We start from the raw sequence: 17,718 nt of genomic DNA, 5'->3' as shown, positions 1-17,718 counted from the left end.
GTGGTCCCTATCACTTTTTTTGATTTCCCCAGTCTTTTTGTCCCTTTCCGAGGCCGTGCAGGACCGGAAGCTGGAAGCTGTGGGTGACGCGCGCTCCCGGAGAGAAAAGCGAAATGGGGTAATAAGAGAGACAAAAGGGGAAGTCGAAAGTCAGACTTCTCTCTCTCTGGATTTACTTGGGTTCTTGCATTCTTCCTTTTTTACCCCCTCCTTCTCTCTCTCTCTCTGACTGTTCTGTTCGTAATATTGGGGTGACAGGTGGCACTGGGCAGGGGTTTCACTGGGTGAAACCATTCGTGGGGGGTCCCGCGAAGGGGGTCTCTCTGTACAAAAGTCTGGTGTTGCATGCATGGATGGTACGTATAATACATATACACACTGATCTGACATAGTGACATGGTGTAGGGCTGTCCCCAAAATCATCAATTGCCCCTACATTCTTAATTATCAAACAATGGATGGGACCCCTCATACTTTCCACTTTCCAGGACCCAAGTACACAGTTATAACTCATAACAGAGCCTAGATTTCTCCTTTTTTTCTTTTTGAAAAATGTTCACGTTCATTACACTTGGATATTTATTACCCATCGAGAAACATATAATATATACGAGAGTCTTGCATATAGTATTAATCTACAATATTATTGGGCAATATTCTAATTTTTTTTTTTTAACGTAAAAGCCTTCTTCATTGCCGGAACAAATGCCCGGAGGAACAACAAACGGTTACAGTAACAGAACAAATACATAGAAAGAAGACCATTACAACCGCCCAAAGGCGAAGCTAAACCAAGGCCAAAGGCCGAGAGACGTAGCTAATAGGTAAAGAACCTACTAACCACTAAGCCAGGGGAAACCCTAGCTTGAAGCAGCTACCGGAAACCGGTAGACTGTGAAAACAAAAAAGAATATACAATAACAACAAGGAGAAACTCAGGAAGACAAGCCAGGTAACAGACCGCCGGAAAAACCCGCTCGAACAGAGCACTCGACTTCTCCGGGAGCCCCCCCATCAACGGACGACCTTCAGAGGTCCAAATCTGCACCTAGCGAAGCCGGATGAAGAGGTCGTGACCCGCACGCTCAAGGGCCAGAAAGAAAACCCTCGGCGTGTGCAGATCACGCGCCGACCAGGAGAGCGCGATGCGGTCCCGCCAAGTGACCGTCGAGACCCGAGGAAGCCGAAGACCGCCATAGGAAGATTCATGTCGAAAAATAGCCAGCCGAGGTTAACAGATCTAGCCTTGAACGACATCTCCACCCGCCATTCTCCAACACCCGTCTATCTCCATGAACCATCAACCAAAAGCTTCTGCTTGCACCAACAAAGACAAAACAAAAGAAAAGAAAGAACAAAGCAAAAACACACAACCTCCACCAGTGCTACACTGGGAGGAAAAAACACTCCGACAGCCCAAGAGACTCGGAGACAAAACAACTACCACTGGGGCAAACGACCCAGGGTGAATAAAACCCAGGCCCAAACAGCCAAGGGAACCAAAACCAAAAAACAAGACCGGGAGGAGGAGGCGAGAGGCCTCCCCCCCCGGACGACAAGAACTCTCTCACCCCTCGCTCTCTAGAAACGTCTCAGACTTTCTCTCTCTTCAGCAGAAAGAGAGAGCCCCCCGGGCAATATTCTAATTGAATGTGTTGTTTAGTCGCTGACCCTTGGCCGGGCAAACCTTTTGCCATGTATTACCTCTCTACGGGGCATGGCATTGACAAGGTAATGGAGACGAATTAAATGCCTGCCTATTACATGGTGGTAGGATGCAATGTGCGTTTTCTGACTCAGTGCGGCGTTCTTTATGTTCTGTAATGAATCTTGAAAGTAGTTGAGGTGACTCGAGAAAGACTGTGATCCCCTGCGACCACTTTTCTAAGATAGTTGAAGTTTGTTTCTTTTTCTTCTTTTTTTTCATCTTTTTTGTGGTGAAAAAATATTTTGAGTTGTTTGAGTTGAAAAAAACAAAAATACAAACAAAGATGACCTTCACTCTCAATTGAGCAATAACTTCCTGTATAGTTACCATCAGGATCAGGGTAAATTTGGCTTTAGAGTTTAGGCTGTTTGAGGCCTTGATGTGCTCTAGTTATATGTTCAGCTTTAGTCAATACCATACTCATGAGGTTTGTCTTGTTAAGCACTCGTCAATGATTGATTGATTCAATGCAATAGTGTAAGAAGAGATCAAATCAAAAAGGAGGAAAAACACATGGTATTTTCATTCAAGGATTTAAGATCAGTAAGACCAAATGTAAAATTGAACAACTTCAAATTAAGCAGCGATGAGAGAGATTCTCGATAAATGTAAGGAATTTTTTTACCACAATTTGCATCATCTAGAAAGGCTGCCAGATAATTAGCAATTCATCCTTGAATTGACCTACAAGTTAGTCATAATTGGGAACTAGCTAGCTTATGCAATCGTATTAGACTACATCTCTCTGGAATTCAATTGTATGGGGGGTCATATAGTTTAGAATTTTGAATGCAACGAGAGCAAGAAAAATCAGCAGTAGAACATGAGTTTCTTGACATTTTCACTAAGTTTTGGTAGGGGAGTAGCTTTTGGAGGGGCAGCTCGGGAGAGTGTTGAAGCATTTCTCATATATCCTGTATTCTCTGACCGCTCAAGGTAAAGTCTGCCTCTGTATGCAGCAAGGTGGGCATAGTAAGCCGGAGGCACCAAGGAAATTGGTTTGGTGCATCTCACAAATGTGTAGCAGAGACTGTAAACCAGCTTCTGTAGTTCATCAGAAGTGAACTGGTTTTCATCCCACAAGACATGGTAATGGGTTGGCCGGCTTGTTCCTTTCACACCCCAATGGCTACAAAGATAGAAATCAAATTCCCTTGGATGAGTAATCACAGTATCAACCACTGTGCCTGGAGGAACATTTTCATCAAAAAACTGGTTTTGAGTGGAAGATGGATCGGTTTCAAAGGGAAACAACCTTGTGTGATGCCTCTTCTGGACTACTGAAAAAGTGATGAGAGGCTTATAGCCAGGGAATCTATAACATGCGCCTCTAATGGCTTGCAGCTCCTCTTCGAGTACTTTATAAAATTGGGTTTCACTTACCCCATCCCTAAAGAAGATTATTCTATTGGGGAGTTTCTTTACTTCCTGGCAAAAATCCTCAAGTAATTCCCAGACCATAGCACCAAGATCCTGTATGATTTCTTGTCGATGTGTTTGGGACCTCATTCTTGAAACATACTTGTTTGCTGCTGGCCAATTCATGCTACCAACCACAGCAGCAACAGATGGGCTGAAATCATCAAGTGGGTGAGGGTGTGTCACATCAGCACCCATAAAAATCACTGGCTCATCAGACTGGAAGAGACGTGGGATTTGAGAGGGTAATGAATTGTACAAGGCAACTGTGCATCCACCAACTTTGGCATTGATCTTGAGAGCCAAATTTGCCAGGAATTGAGAACTCAACTTGCTGAGGTTCGGATATAAGCAACACTGGCTTACAACCCCAATGCTTGTCTCTGCAATTCGCTTCAGATCTGCATAGCCTCTATGTTTTCTCTCCATTATACAAACAAGCACCTGGAGATTGTTTGATGCCGCTTTGTGTATTTTCTTGAGTTTAGATTCCAAAAGGGAGACATTGTTAAGCACTTGGGTTGATTCAAATTGGGGGCTAACTATTGTGCTTTTGTTGAGAAAGATGCCTAGTTGTTCACACCTCTGTGATAGCTGGTTTATGAATTTCGGAACGTAGGACTTCTGCTCAGAGGTGCCACCGAAACTTATCAGTGCCCACCTTTCAATTTTAGCTCCTTCAAAAACGTGGCTGTCCAGAAGGTTCCACTGTCTGTCATTGCGGGAAGGAATCAGTTCCCTCACATGGCCACCATCGCCAAGCTTTAACTTGGGAGGTTGAAGAATTCTTCCATTTAATCGCGTCATTTCTCTGGAAACATCGAGTTTGAACTCTCTTCCTTGGATGCCACTGTCAAGATAGAAAAAAAAAAATTAAATACTTAGAAGTAATTTGATAGCCAACCAAGAAAGTTCTAATGGTAACAAAAACTTTCAAGACAATTCAGGACAGAATTTCTTCACTAGCAAACTTTCAAAAATAACCTTGTTGGTCCAACAGGTCCTCTCATGACTCCATCTATAATAGCTTTTCGCTCTCTTGGTCGCTGGCAACCCATCTTAAGTATTCTTGCAGTCTGATCATCTGAAAGCTTCCCAAGAAACTTCTGGCCTTCACAAATCATACAAAGCTCCATAGGAAGATAACACGGTTTACTCCGACTAATTTGCAAGCATGGCATGTTTCTGAACTGTATATCATAATTGTAATGCTCCTTGAAGTAAGACACCACCCTCAGGTTCTTCCCATCCCTGTCTGCAAAACAAAGATTTTCAGTAGCTTCCTCAGTTAAGCCAAAGACCCTATATCTCTGAAGAGTTTCTCTATGGCAAACAAAGACCCTGATGTTCTTCAATGCCTTCTCCACTTCCTTCCTCTCTTCACCATTTAAACCCCTTGTCTTCCTTTGAGAAAGGTCCCGCAGAAATTCAAGACGCTTCTGCAAGTAGGGGATTACTCCAATGCTTTCATGAAAAGCACTCACAGAGAAATCTACGTTGAGAGCAAGTCCTTGTTGGGTTGGACGAAGGCTCTGAAAGAACCCCCTGAATCCAACAGCTCCACCCCCAATATCTTTAGTTCCTCCCATTGAACTTGAATATAGTGATCTCCCAACAGAAATACATTTCTCTGTCGGGCTTTCCCTTAAAACAACATCCAAAGCATGGAGATAATCTTGAGGAAGCGGGATCCAATCATCTCCCTCCTTGCTCAAGTAACTAGTTAACTCCTTTCCATCAAACTTCGACACAAGTTTGATGTTTATCCGAAATAGTTTAAGCTTTTGAGGCTTCTCTAGCAAGTCATTGAATTCTCCTTTTGGCAAAGTTGACTTGCTAGTGGGGAGTGGGAGGCTTACATAGAATTCAAGCCTATCATTTTGGAATTCGACGGGGCTGTAAAGGTTCTTTCGACCATCATAGGCCGGAAAAGAACTGGAGAGCACAATCGAATTTTCCTCAACCAATTTCTGTTTGATCATTCGGGCAACTTCTTTGGGGGGATTAGGAGAGATTTCGACATTGTAATGGAAAATTCGTTGAGATGAATCAAATTGGACAAGAAAATGGTTGGCTAGGAGAGAGATAACTGGCCCTTCTACACCGCCTGAATCTGGTCTTCTTGCAGTCACTAGTGCTTGTGATGTCCTTGCACCTATGACCCTTCTTCCATTATCTCCTTTAGGGGGTAAACTTTTTGGCCTTACGAGTCCCTCTGGAGCTGATTAGACAAGGAGGACAGAACAAGATGAGTCCAACTGATTAAACTCTACCAATCATAAAATTGAGAAATATTAGGCCTAAATCGCCATAATTGGTGGAATACCTTAAACTACAAAAGAGAAAGATTACAATACTCGACACTTCAATATCAAAACCAGAAGGGCATGTCATTTTTATCAATTATGTTCTCCTCAGAGTAGATAACTCAAATATCAAGATTTCCATATTTTGAGTAAGAACAAAGAGATAAATTGGCCCAAAAGAAAAGAAAAGAAAAGAAAAAATGAAAAAAGAAGAAGAGGGAAAACAGAGTAAATAGCACGTCTTTCTCAATTCTCGGCCTTCTCCAATGGTTAAAACTACGATAGTAAGCTACATGAACAAAGCACATACCCTCCCCAGAATCTTTAACCATAAACCATACTTGCACTTCCAAAGAACAGGAAGCAAATAAAGGGGTAAAAAACCGAACAAATAAAAGAAGAGGCCTTTGATATTTACCTGTTGAAATTGTGACATTTCGAACCTGGGTATCTGAGGAGGCGACAAGAGGAGGGTTATTCAGCTTGCATGAAGGTTTGTAGAGATGGGTTTTTGTTCTGAAGCTCTGGTTTTGAGGAAGAGGTGGAGTCAAAGCCAGCTGAAGTGGTATTTGAGGAGGCAGGGGAAGCAGCGCTGGGTAGTATCTCTGGTACTGGTTCTGGTTGCTGAACCCATACTGATTTGAGTACTGTAGTAGCTGATGCTGATACTGGTACTGATGCTTGGGGGGGTTTGCTCTGCCCCTGAAACCTCTCGTTTTGGTGGTGCATTTCTTGTTAGCATTGGGCTCCTCTGTCTTTTCCATTATTTGCTAGAGAGAAAAAAAACAAGACTGAGAGAGAAAGAGCAAACAGAGATGGGCATGAAACAGAGAGAGAGAGAGAGGTTCTGATTTTGTTATCAGTGGAGACTGTAGTTATTGTACAGTGAGAGCTTCTCTGCGTCCAGCTCTAGAGGAAGTATGATACCCGGTGAAGTCTATTTCAAAGGGAACAGAGGTGAAGGCTGAAGGCCTGGATATTGCTCTATAAAAAGAACCATGAATGACAGTATTGTCTATTTGGAGTTTTTTAGGGCTCTCTAAACAACCCTTGGGAATAAATATGGATCTGTTTTGTTTCCACCTGGAAAACAATACAAGGCTATCTTTGCCTTTTCTTGAAAATGTTTGGTCGGTCAAATGGGGAGGGAATAAAAAAAAAAAGGTACTCTCTCTCTCTGCTATAGAAAATTAGAAATTGTGCTGATAGCGATGGCCGATGGACTTTCAGTTCCTCCTCCTTCCAGGGGGTTTAAGCATCATCCTGCCTATCATTTTTATCATTGCCATTGTCTCATTCCAAGCTTTCTACTGGGGTCAAATTCATTTTTATTTTACCACATTTTAATACTTAAAAAGCATCATCATTCATCAACTTCATCAGCTCATAAGCAAACTGCTTATGAGCTGGACTGGGAAGTTTTTGCAGCTTCTTTTCAAACCCTACTTTTGGAGTTACTTAAACGCACCTACGTTATACTTACCCTTTGACCCCTCAGCAGGACAACGTTAAAAAAGAAAGAGAATCTTCTATTCCCCCTTATCTCCTTGGATCCAAACGGGAGCACGAAGGCAACTTTAAACCACCCCCCAGAAATAGAGCTATATTTTTTTATTTTTTATTTTTTTTAAAAGGAAGAGTAGATCTATTATATATGGAAGAATAATGGTATATATTATAATTTTATCTCACAAATTATCTTATAATATTGACGAAATAAACTCAATTAACCTTTTAATTTTTGGATTATGATCCGTAGAAGATTCTCAAATTATAGAATATTTAGGCCGTTTCTAGGCATCGAAACACTTGAAAAATGTCACGGTTTGCCACCTATCGACCCAATTAACCCTTGATTTTTTGGATAATGATCCGTAGAAGATTCTCCAATTACATAATTAAGACCGTTTTTATATATCGAAATACTTGAAAAATGTCGCATATTAAAAATATGACATATTATCTAGACAACCAAGAAAAATAATTTCCTCTCAAAAGGCTTATTTTTCACTTTTAAAGACCTTTTTTTCTTTTTTTTCTTTTTTTTTCCTTCAGAAACATAAAAGATAATTTTTTACTCAAATATTTTTTACAACATAGAGAGCAAGAACCTAATGAAAACATATTCCATTCTCAACTGTAACATGTTACATTTTTAATATGTATCATTTTTCAAGCGTTTTAATATTTAAAAAGGGCCTAAATTCTATAATTTGAGAATAATTTTTTTTAAAGCTATTATCTCTTCAAAATTGATTGGTTCAAGCCACCCTTTTGCCTCATCTTTTGTGAACATGATTAGTAGCAAGGGATGAGGGAAGGGGCCATTGATGCAATTGATCAGAAGGTGGGTCTCTTTAATATTTTAAGGATAGACATCGTTGGAATGTGGTAACGGGACAATATGATTAGTGTGGAGCCCAATGAGATTTAACTCATTTTTAGATTTGGACCACATCATTACCCACTAAGTCCACTCCTTTTTTGGTTCATGAATTCTTCAGCACATGTTGACAAAAAAAATTGAGATTCGTCAGACCGGAAAAAATTAAAAAAAAATTAAAAAAAATTGGTCAGACCATAAAAACACTTTCTCACTTTTCGCTATTTTACACGTGGCAAACTCTCATTCGATGCACTATTGTGCTTAATTACCTGCCCAATTAAAGGAAAACTGAAGTTACCTAACCTCAAAATTAGGTACCATTTTGTTAATCCTCACTGAATTAAAAGTGAAAAAATCCTAGACTTCAATCACCACCCAACCTCAAAAGCTGTGATGATGGCTTTATCTTTATCTTTATTTTTTATTTTTTTTTTCTTTCATTATTCCAAATGAAAAGAGTAAGAACATCCATATATACATAAATTTACATATTAATTATTAGAGAAATTATATAAATACATTTTCTACACATCTCATTTTCAAATCTACCATTAGATTTATGGAATTCACGTTGAATCTGATTTGAAACTTGATTTTACGAAGACGTGCAAGAGATGTATGTGTATTATTTCTCTATTTATTATTTGATTTGCTAGCTTTCAAGGCGGAGCTTTAACCTATATATCCTAGGCAAAAACTTGAACCAAAGACAACTATGTTAGCAGAACCAATCTAACATAAGTACTGATTCGCGCTTAATTGTATACTACTATGTAATTAACCAGAACGAGAGAGATAAGATAGGAAAAAGTAGATTGTGGTGGCCGGCATCAATGGCTGAAAAAAATGTGAAGATATATATGAAGAGATCGAGATGCAACTGGGAGGTGGCGGCCGGGGTAGTGCATGCATGTAGCCTTAATTAATGTGCTGAATACTCTTATTAATTCCTTCTATAATCATTCACAAATAGTGCTTTGATGGGTGCATGTTTCTGGAGAAACTTGCTGCTGCTACTTTCTCATCTGGCTAATTTTAAGTTCCTTTATATCGATCGATGATCTGATCGATGACCATCAGCAGGTCCCATAACACGTTGGGGTTGCTCCCCGAGTGCTTACGTACGTCACCCTCCTCCGTTTTCTAGGATTGATCACCTTGAGCCTTAAACTATGCAACCATATAAACATATAATATAGTTGTTGGAGATCGACAAAGATTAGAAATTTCAATTTCTTCTTGTCATTAATTATGGCTGAGTATCATGATCTATATCAACTAATTAAATTTCAACTCAGTCAAAGAGACCGAATCTTCATCATTTTTAAATTAATTAATTAGGGAAGAATGACGAATTGGTCCGCCTGGTTTTGTAAATGTGACTCAGAATCAACAAAATGACATGTCATCATCATATATGATACTCTTTGACCTGATGACCACATATACGTCATGAGTTGTTATATTAATATTTTCATCATTTCTCAATAAAATCTTCAGCTTCTTTTTCTTTATTAATTTCATAGGTGTATATATATATATATATAGTCTTTTTTTGCTGTTGCACGATATATTTTGGCCAATAATTAAGTATCAGCTCTCACAAACTTATTTAACAAAATATGCTCCATTTGCATAAAAGGATAGTTATGGTAAAAGATTATATAAGAAGCAAGATCTCTCACCTTTGCAAGATTGTAAATAAAGTTGGAAATAAAGCTCACTTTCAACCCGCTTGGAATCAAAGGCCTTTACTCCTAAATCAGACTTCTTAAAAGATCATCTATTCTGGTATTACTCCCACAAAAACACGTTTAACTGCAGAATTCTGATAGGTTCATTTTTATACATAAGCGATGTGGGACGTCACAATCACCTCCTCTTAGGACTCAGCGTCCTCACTAACAACCCTCATGAGATCTCCTATTCTTGGTGTCTCAACAAGTGTCCATTAGCGATCTTCATAGGCTTGTGCACGTTCTCCTCATCTCAGGATGGACAATGGCTCTGATACCATTTGTGTAATGACCTACCCCCAGCGACACAATATTGTCCGCTTTTGGCTTCCCTGAACCAGACTTCTTAAGAGGTCATCTATCCTGGTACTACTCTTACAGAAGTACGCTTAACTGCGAAGTTTTAATAGGTTTATGGTCATCACGGCTTAAAAATGCATTGTATTAAGAAGGTTGCAAATATACATATAAGCATATCACTATTCTCATATCTAGGTGACGTGGTCACGATACCCACATTGCAAATTTTGATAATTTGAGTTCAACATTGCAAAACCCGTGACACTTCTGGTGGGTAAGTATTGAAGTTTTCCTCCCTTATTCTATTTATTTATTTTTTTACAAGTACTGATCTAAAGACTTATTTTTAATGTCACATCATCAAGTTGTATGACATAAATATAGCGATCTACTAAATTATCATTACTCTCTTGATTGGATGCTCTACTACTTCTTCTATTGATTTTTTTTTTTTTTACTAAAATTAAATACAATTGTTTAACCTCTCCTACATTTCCAAAAAAAAAAAAAAAAAAAAAACTAGGAAAAAAGAAAAAACTTCTTTTAAAGATGTCACTTGATACTGATTTTAATCATTATAATAGCAATAAACTTTATAAAAGTTGTCGTGAACAATGCCCAAGAAATAAACTTTTGGAAATTGGATTGAAAAAAGTAAATTAAGATATCAGAAGAACAAAAACAAACCGAGAAATAAGGAAATATTTTTATTAAAATTCTTACATAGTAAACTTTTTTTTTTTTTTTTTTTTTTGACATGTCCACACAAGAGGGGAGAGAGGATTTGAACTAGTGACCTCCGCTTCATGAGGCGTGCATGGTCCCTAGCCGATTGAGCTACCCTTTGAAGACCTTACATTGTAAACTTGTGATTAAGGCTAGTGATGCAGGACAAGACAATAAATATTTGGGTCTTTTATTTTTATTTAGGTTTATTAATTAATGTGGTTATTAGTATTTAGTTTTTAGTTAAGAGTTAAGTGATATTTTTGTATTTTAATAATGGGCTTGATATAAAGTCGGTTAAACTAGGGTTAATGACTTAATGTTAAACAGTTAGTCAATTTAAGTGTATTTTTGTACTCCATTGAAAAACATATTGAAACTTGGAATAAACATATTTTGGTTTTGAGGTGTGACTCCTCTTCTCTCATCTTTTGGGGTGATACTCCATCAAACTCCATTGTTAGCTGGTAAGATTCTGATTCAACTTGAAGTTCCATCAATATTATTTAGTGAGACCCTGTTTAACTTGGATTTATTTATCTTTTCTTTGTTTTTTCTATCCATCTTGCGTAAGCAAGTCTACTGAAAGTTGTATTTTGTTAATTCTAAGAGTTAATGGTTTAATTAAATCAATATCCAGAAGTTTTAGGGCCTTTAGATCAAAGGTTAAGCTCTTAACAATTAGTATATATAAGACCTAGCATTTATGTTATTTAATATATCAAGATGAGTAGAGCCATAAAAAATAAATGACTATCATCGGGTCAATGTCGATAGAGTAAGCCGTTGTGAACGTTGGATTCAGAGGCGTAGTGAAATGTTACGATCCCAAAAGTTAAGACTTTAACCAAATCAGCTTGCAAAAAGACTTTTACATCATATAAAGTGATTAGTCTGTTAAATCAATGGTTAGTTTCTTCCATTGCAAAACTAATTTTCTGATTTAAAATCATCATGTTTCTCTGCGCAAAACTAAATTCTATCCATAATATATAGGACACCGATATGCTCTACTAATTCAAAATTGAGATTATTTATAGCACTAAATATATATATATAAAAATTAATATAAATCAGAAGCGTGGTGATATATGATCCTCTCTTTGTAATAAAAACTATATCTAAAGAAGCTCGTTCCACAAATTAACATGATTTGCAAATGGGAATAAGGTAATTAACTTTGACTTCCTCAAAAAAAGGTAATTAACTTTGACAATCTGCACTAAAAGAACGAAGAATAATCATAGGAATTCATATTAAAGTTAATGGAGTGATCAATTCTTTGTTTGTTTTTTGGTCATTTAAACCATGAGCGTGTGTGTGTGTATATATATATATATATATGGTTAGGCAGATCGAGAAGATCTAGAGAAAATCTTGAATATTTAATCTAAAGAGAATTTCACTTAAAATTCTTGATCTTTTATCACTTTCGAAAAAAGGTACCAAAATTTTAAAAAAGTGTCAATTTAGGGTATCCATCTTTCAATTTTTTTAATTTTTTTTTTCTTTCAATTTCAACAGTTCATTAGAATTTTTTATTAAATCCTGTCAAAATTTCCAAAAGATCACTTTTTTTTTTGGGGGGGGGGGGGGGGGGGAGGGGAAACAAAGAAAAAAAAGTTGCTAAAATTTAGGTATTAATCAGAATTTATGAAAATACCAATGCCAGAATGTTTGAAATTTTTTTTATTTTTTATTTTTCAAATAAATACATGGGTATTTAGGAAATTTTGATAGGATTTAACGGAAAATTTTAAATGATTGTTGAAATTGAAAAATAAAATAAAAAAATTTGAAAGATGAATCGCCTAAATTGACATTTTTTAAAGTTTGAGTATCTATTTTCAAAAGTAATTAAAGATCAGAGATTATAAGTGGAGTTTTCCTTTAATTTAACTAAGATATGTTCTAAAAAGTAAAATCTCATCAAGATATACAGACATTAATGATGGTTTAGACCAAAAAAAGAAGATATTCATGATGATTTACCTTGTGAATTGTCTAAAAAACATACATATTGCAGCACTTGGCTACTTGATAGATATGTTTAAGAACATGTAATCTTGCTTGAAACCTGTCATAAAATTCTTACGTTAGCAAAAAGGAAAAAGAAGAAGATCGATGTGAGTTGTCGTCTTATTAGGATCCTCTTAAATTATTTGGTGGTGATAAAGTTGGATTATGATCCTCTCAAATCATTTGTCGAAATTTGAGAGAATTCGAATAGGTGATTATGAGATCGAATCCCATAAATGGTCTCTTACAATTATTTATTCGAATTATCTTAAATTCAAACAGATAATTTAAGAGGATCTGATCCGATAAAGTTAGCTTATTAATACATTATATTCGCTCAGGCGATATAATTAATCATGGTGGTTCTGACTTTGAATGTTGGTAGTAGAGTGCGGGAACTATTACTAGCTAGAAAACATAAATGGTTTTTACCTTCTGCCGTACTATTCCTTTTATGGTGAATAATTTTTACCAAGTTAAATTCTACCATGCATTGATCACAATTGACATGCCATATCTCCACTAGATCTTAGCATATACAAATTAATGATTTTACCCAACAAGCTACAAACCTAATGTAACCCTTCTTTTTTCGTGCGCCAGGGATGGGTTATGTCGATGATTGAAGAGATTTTAACTATAATTAAGCAGGAAATTATAAAAGTCTCTAAAAATACTAATTTACGTGCACACATTTTAATTAAATAGTACTGTAGTGTTGGCAGTGTTGCTACCTACCTTGTGTTTGGTAGCATTTTCACTGGATCTCTTTATTCTTTCTAAAATTAGAATTAAGAACGGGAAACATCACCCTTGTAATCTTTTCCTTGTTCAATTATAAGAAGAAGAAAAAAATAGAGCAAGAAATTATAAGAAATATTACTATATATATACATCACCAATATTATATGACTTAATTAATTAAGATCAGGCATGAATGTTTAGCTCCCGATCCTCTTATCTATGATTGTGCGTTTGAAATGATTTTTTTTTTTTTTTTTTTTTTTTTTTTTTTTTTTTATCATTTTTTACAATTAAATGTAAGATATTGAGGCCAAACATTTCAATAAAATTTCTTTGGCCTTCTCTTATATGCTATGAATATATTTAAATATCTTGCCTATAGCAATTTCTTGATTATACATTACTAGCCTATTCCTGTGTTGTGCACGTGTTTTTCATTATAATTTAAATTTAAACGTCTCTTTGTGAAAACTTCTTAAAAAATAATAGCAAAAAATATAAATAATAATAATGAAAAAAAGAAAAGAAAGGTTATAGATGAATTCATTAAATTCAAACAATTGTTTTGATTTCTGCCTCATATACTGAGTCAGTGACGTTTGGGTGGATCGAATTAAACCGACATTAAACAACAAAAAATAGTCATGAAATATTTCTTGTCACATAATTAACCACCCTAAAACTATTTTATATATTAAATTTTGGTTTTTTTTAACCTACTTTTTATTAATCATTTTTAGTGATTTTTTTTTTTTTTTAACAGCTATTGAACGTATGTATACGAACTATAAAGTATAAAATTGCTGAAAATTTTTGGTCTATTTAACAATTTTAGCCATTCTAAAACCATTTAATAATCTTCTAACCCTTTCTTTCTCTTTATCCTCTTGGATTTTTACCCTCACGGGAAGATCCTTCCAATCACTTGCATTCTTTTTCTTTCAATATTCCAACATTATATGTGGAGTTAAAATGTTTGCAAGACGTGTTGAGACTGCAACATTAATATTATAAAATAATTATAAAATAAAAATATGATATATAACATCGGTCTCCTTTTAACATAAAGCAGGAGCAAGGGCATCATACCCTTCTCTGTCTTTCTTTGTATATGGTACTCCTCCTCCACTTATGAATCCAAGGCTTTATAAGCAGCATGTCAAAGCTTCAAGTAAACGCGTACTGAAATCCAAACGCAAGCTATCTTACTATCTAAGGATATATAAATCATAAACACACACACACAAAAATGGATATATAAATCATATATCGTGAATCAGTATTCGTAAAAGTAGTATAGTATTGAATCCCGTTTGATCCACATGCAATGCAAAAGATTTGTAAAATAGTAATTTATATGAGGGGATCATGATCATGATCATTGGAACTGTTCATATAGACCAGATAGAAGAAAGATTGAGAGAGCTCCAAAGACACTGTTCACTACTTTCTGTGCTAAAAAATGAGGAGGATGAAGAAGAAGAAGATCCTGTTTCTGTCGATGTTTGTGGGAGGATCTCAACCTCTTCTTGCACCACCTTCTGAAAAGTTTCTTCTTTATCTTTTTTGTCTTCATTAGATGATTGTTCAGACCTCTCTGTTTCATTTGCCACCCCTGCAGATTGCTTCAGCCTTAAGCACTCTGGAATCCCATTGAAGGCATAAAGAGAAGCTGAGAATTTGCGTTCAAACATCATCCTCTTCATAGTCTCTCCAAGCACTGAACTCTCATCATCCCCATGATTCTCCAGCTCCATTAATGGCTCCACCATTTCCTCAGCTATCTCAAAAGGTGAACAATAACAATCAGATCTCGCAGCATCCACAAACAGCAAATCTCCTATTTCTTCCTCCTTCCCTCCCCCGTGAGTACTACTCTTGCCATCATCAACATTACTCCAATTCTCATCCATATCCAAGGCTCCCACACAACCCGTAAAACTTGACTCAAAACTACTATCAGTATAATTAGCATCATGACCATTTTCGTAAATGGTGCAATCTTGGGGCACATTGAAGAAACTATCAAAGTACTGATCATCATAGTCTTTTACTTTCATAATTTCCTGCTCGGAAGCTGGTGTTGAGGCAGAGGCGGCCGCAATGTGCCTAGCCTTTAGCCTAAGCAGAAGAAGATTGGTGATCTTTGAGGGAAGGGTTGGCGTTGATTGGCAAGGCCAAAAGTTTGTCCGAGTATTGGATCCACGGAGCAAGCAAGCAGCCTCATCGTAAGCCCTTGCAGCCTCCTCTGCCGTATCATAAGTTCCCAACCAGACTCTCATCTTCTGTATCGTGTCTTTTATCTCCGCAACCCATCTTCCTGAAGGCCGCTGCCGCACCCCAATGTAGCGTTTTCTATTTCTCCGAGCTCCACCTACAGCCTCTTCCATCTCCTTCTCTTTCGACTCACCAGAGTCTTTTTCTACAATATATATATAAGAGGGCCTCTGTACGTTGGTTGTAGGTATGTCTTTGTACGCGGCTTATGAATTCGGCTTTCTTGTCAAAACCCATATGGCCTGCGACTTCATCTGAATCGGAATCAGAAACTGGATCTTCCTCGATCGGCACTTCAATGGGACGGGCCACTCATCTGGAGTATATATTCTCTTTTTTTTTTTTCATTAATTAATTAATTAACCATTTCTTTGACCTAGCTAGTCACACTTGGTCATCTGCATTAATCTAAAAATCGAAAGAAAAAAAAAATTTATACATTCAACGAGCTCGATCTCACCAATCTTTAATTAATCAATCAGCTTAATTTGTACTCGTTCTTTTTTATCTTTAAATATCATTGGATTAATTTATGAGAAATATTTAATTTCATTATTTTACATATCTCTTGTTCATCTCCGTATAAAATATGTTCAAATCCACTATTAAATTTATCAGACCACATATATATTGGTTCACATATTCAATATATGGTGAATTTGTAGAAAAAAATATGTAAGAGAATACCACAAAAAACACATCTTATAAATTTAATGTCGTGCAAGCGAAACCTAAGCCCATAAATCAACATTTTTTTCCCACTCGAGGCTTTAAACAAAGGATGAGCATGCATGTCCGGTTATTAGCTTGTTAGAAAAATATAGAAATTTAGAGAGTTGCGGGGCCATCTGACTTACTTACCCAAAATAAGTAGGCTTTACAGTCCTCTTCTCTTAGGTTGTTCGAATTTTAAGTAACCTAATAACAAAAAATCTCAATCAAATATATAAAAAAGAGAGAAGCAAAAGAACAATTAGTTAGAAAAAATGAATTTACATGCGTTTTGGTAGCTAGGCTTGATCGACCAACGGCACTCTAGCTAGCCATGATCAGTGGCCTCTATATATTGACAACAACATTTTTCCCTTTTTTGTGGGTCCTTTAATTAACAAATTTTCGTACTCTGAAAATCGATCATTATTTTCTTTGAATATATTATTGCCCAAATACTTCTCCCGGCCAACTCGATCCATATATATATATATGGTCAAAAATGGCATCAATTCCTGCATATCGATCGTTTGATTTTATATATATATATATATATTTAGCGACGAAGACGATCAATGCCCATACATACTAGAATTTGATCCCATTTTTCCTTATTTTTATCATAACGCGTGCATTGCAATGATCATAGCGATGTACGTTTAACAAATAAGTCAAGAAACATTGGAGAGATCATGAATATTTATATAGTGAAAGAGATATATTGGATCAGCCTTCAATTCGTTACTAACAACAGATGCAACAAATATTTACTACCCAGCAAAAATCCAAAACCTTCAACTTCACAGAGATCGAGTAGCGAAAAATAGAAAACAAATAGGAAATTAATTTCTGGCTTAAACCCCAAATTGTGAGATTTATGCTACATATTGATCTTATATAATTATAAAATATTTGTAACTCCCAAGACTCGATAATTTCAACCAAAATCAATTTTTGGGATACCTTGCTTCGCCATGCATGCCGATCGACGAGTTGGACAAGCAAATGTTACCATTGAAAACATTAACAAACAAAAAACCAACTCGTTTGATCGAAAAGATGATCTGATAGTACTGCAGAGTGGAAGGGCCGAGTGGAAGGGTTGTTGCTCAACTATTATGCAATCCCTGCAACTGACATGTTCACCTTAGCCACCGCAGTGGCTACAGAAATTTTAGCATTCTTTTATAGGAATCACCTTGACGAATGAAACTCTTCCACTGCAACCTAGAACTCTAGCGGCTAAAGATTTTTCATGTGGTTTGGTTGATGAAAAACAAAGAGACGAATTAGATCTATCTAGGCTCAAGGGTGTTTAGAAACCTTTATACGAAAAATGAAAAATAATCTATGTGACTTATGAAAGCCATAGGTCATTAGGCTTAA

General features: G+C 36.4%; 2 protein-coding genes across 2 annotated transcripts; both read right to left on the bottom strand.

Annotated features, from left to right (window-relative positions):
• Window positions 1-2,304: 2,304 nt before the first annotated feature.
• LOC133869030 (protein argonaute 7) lies at window positions 2,305-6,466 on the bottom strand. Its single transcript, XM_062306011.1, has 3 exons — window positions 5,852-6,466; window positions 4,112-5,348; window positions 2,305-3,977 (listed from the first exon to the last, which is right to left on the bottom strand). The coding sequence occupies exons 1-3, from the start codon at window positions 6,195-6,197 to the stop codon at window positions 2,519-2,521; spliced, it is 3,042 nt and encodes a 1,013-aa protein (XP_062161995.1). The 5' UTR covers window positions 6,198-6,466; the 3' UTR covers window positions 2,305-2,518.
• An 8,269-nt stretch (window positions 6,467-14,735) lies between these two features.
• Window positions 14,736-15,734, bottom strand: LOC133863580 (ethylene-responsive transcription factor ERN1-like). Its single transcript, XM_062299628.1, has one exon. The coding sequence runs from the start codon at window positions 15,732-15,734 to the stop codon at window positions 14,736-14,738; it is 999 nt and encodes a 332-aa protein (XP_062155612.1).
• Window positions 15,735-17,718: the final 1,984 nt, after the last annotated feature.

Source organism: Alnus glutinosa, chromosome 1 (genome assembly GCF_958979055.1).
Source record: "Alnus glutinosa chromosome 1, dhAlnGlut1.1, whole genome shotgun sequence".
Lineage (NCBI taxonomy): Eukaryota > Viridiplantae > Streptophyta > Magnoliopsida > Fagales > Betulaceae > Alnus > Alnus glutinosa.
This window is presented reverse-complemented; position numbering and strand designations above follow the sequence as displayed.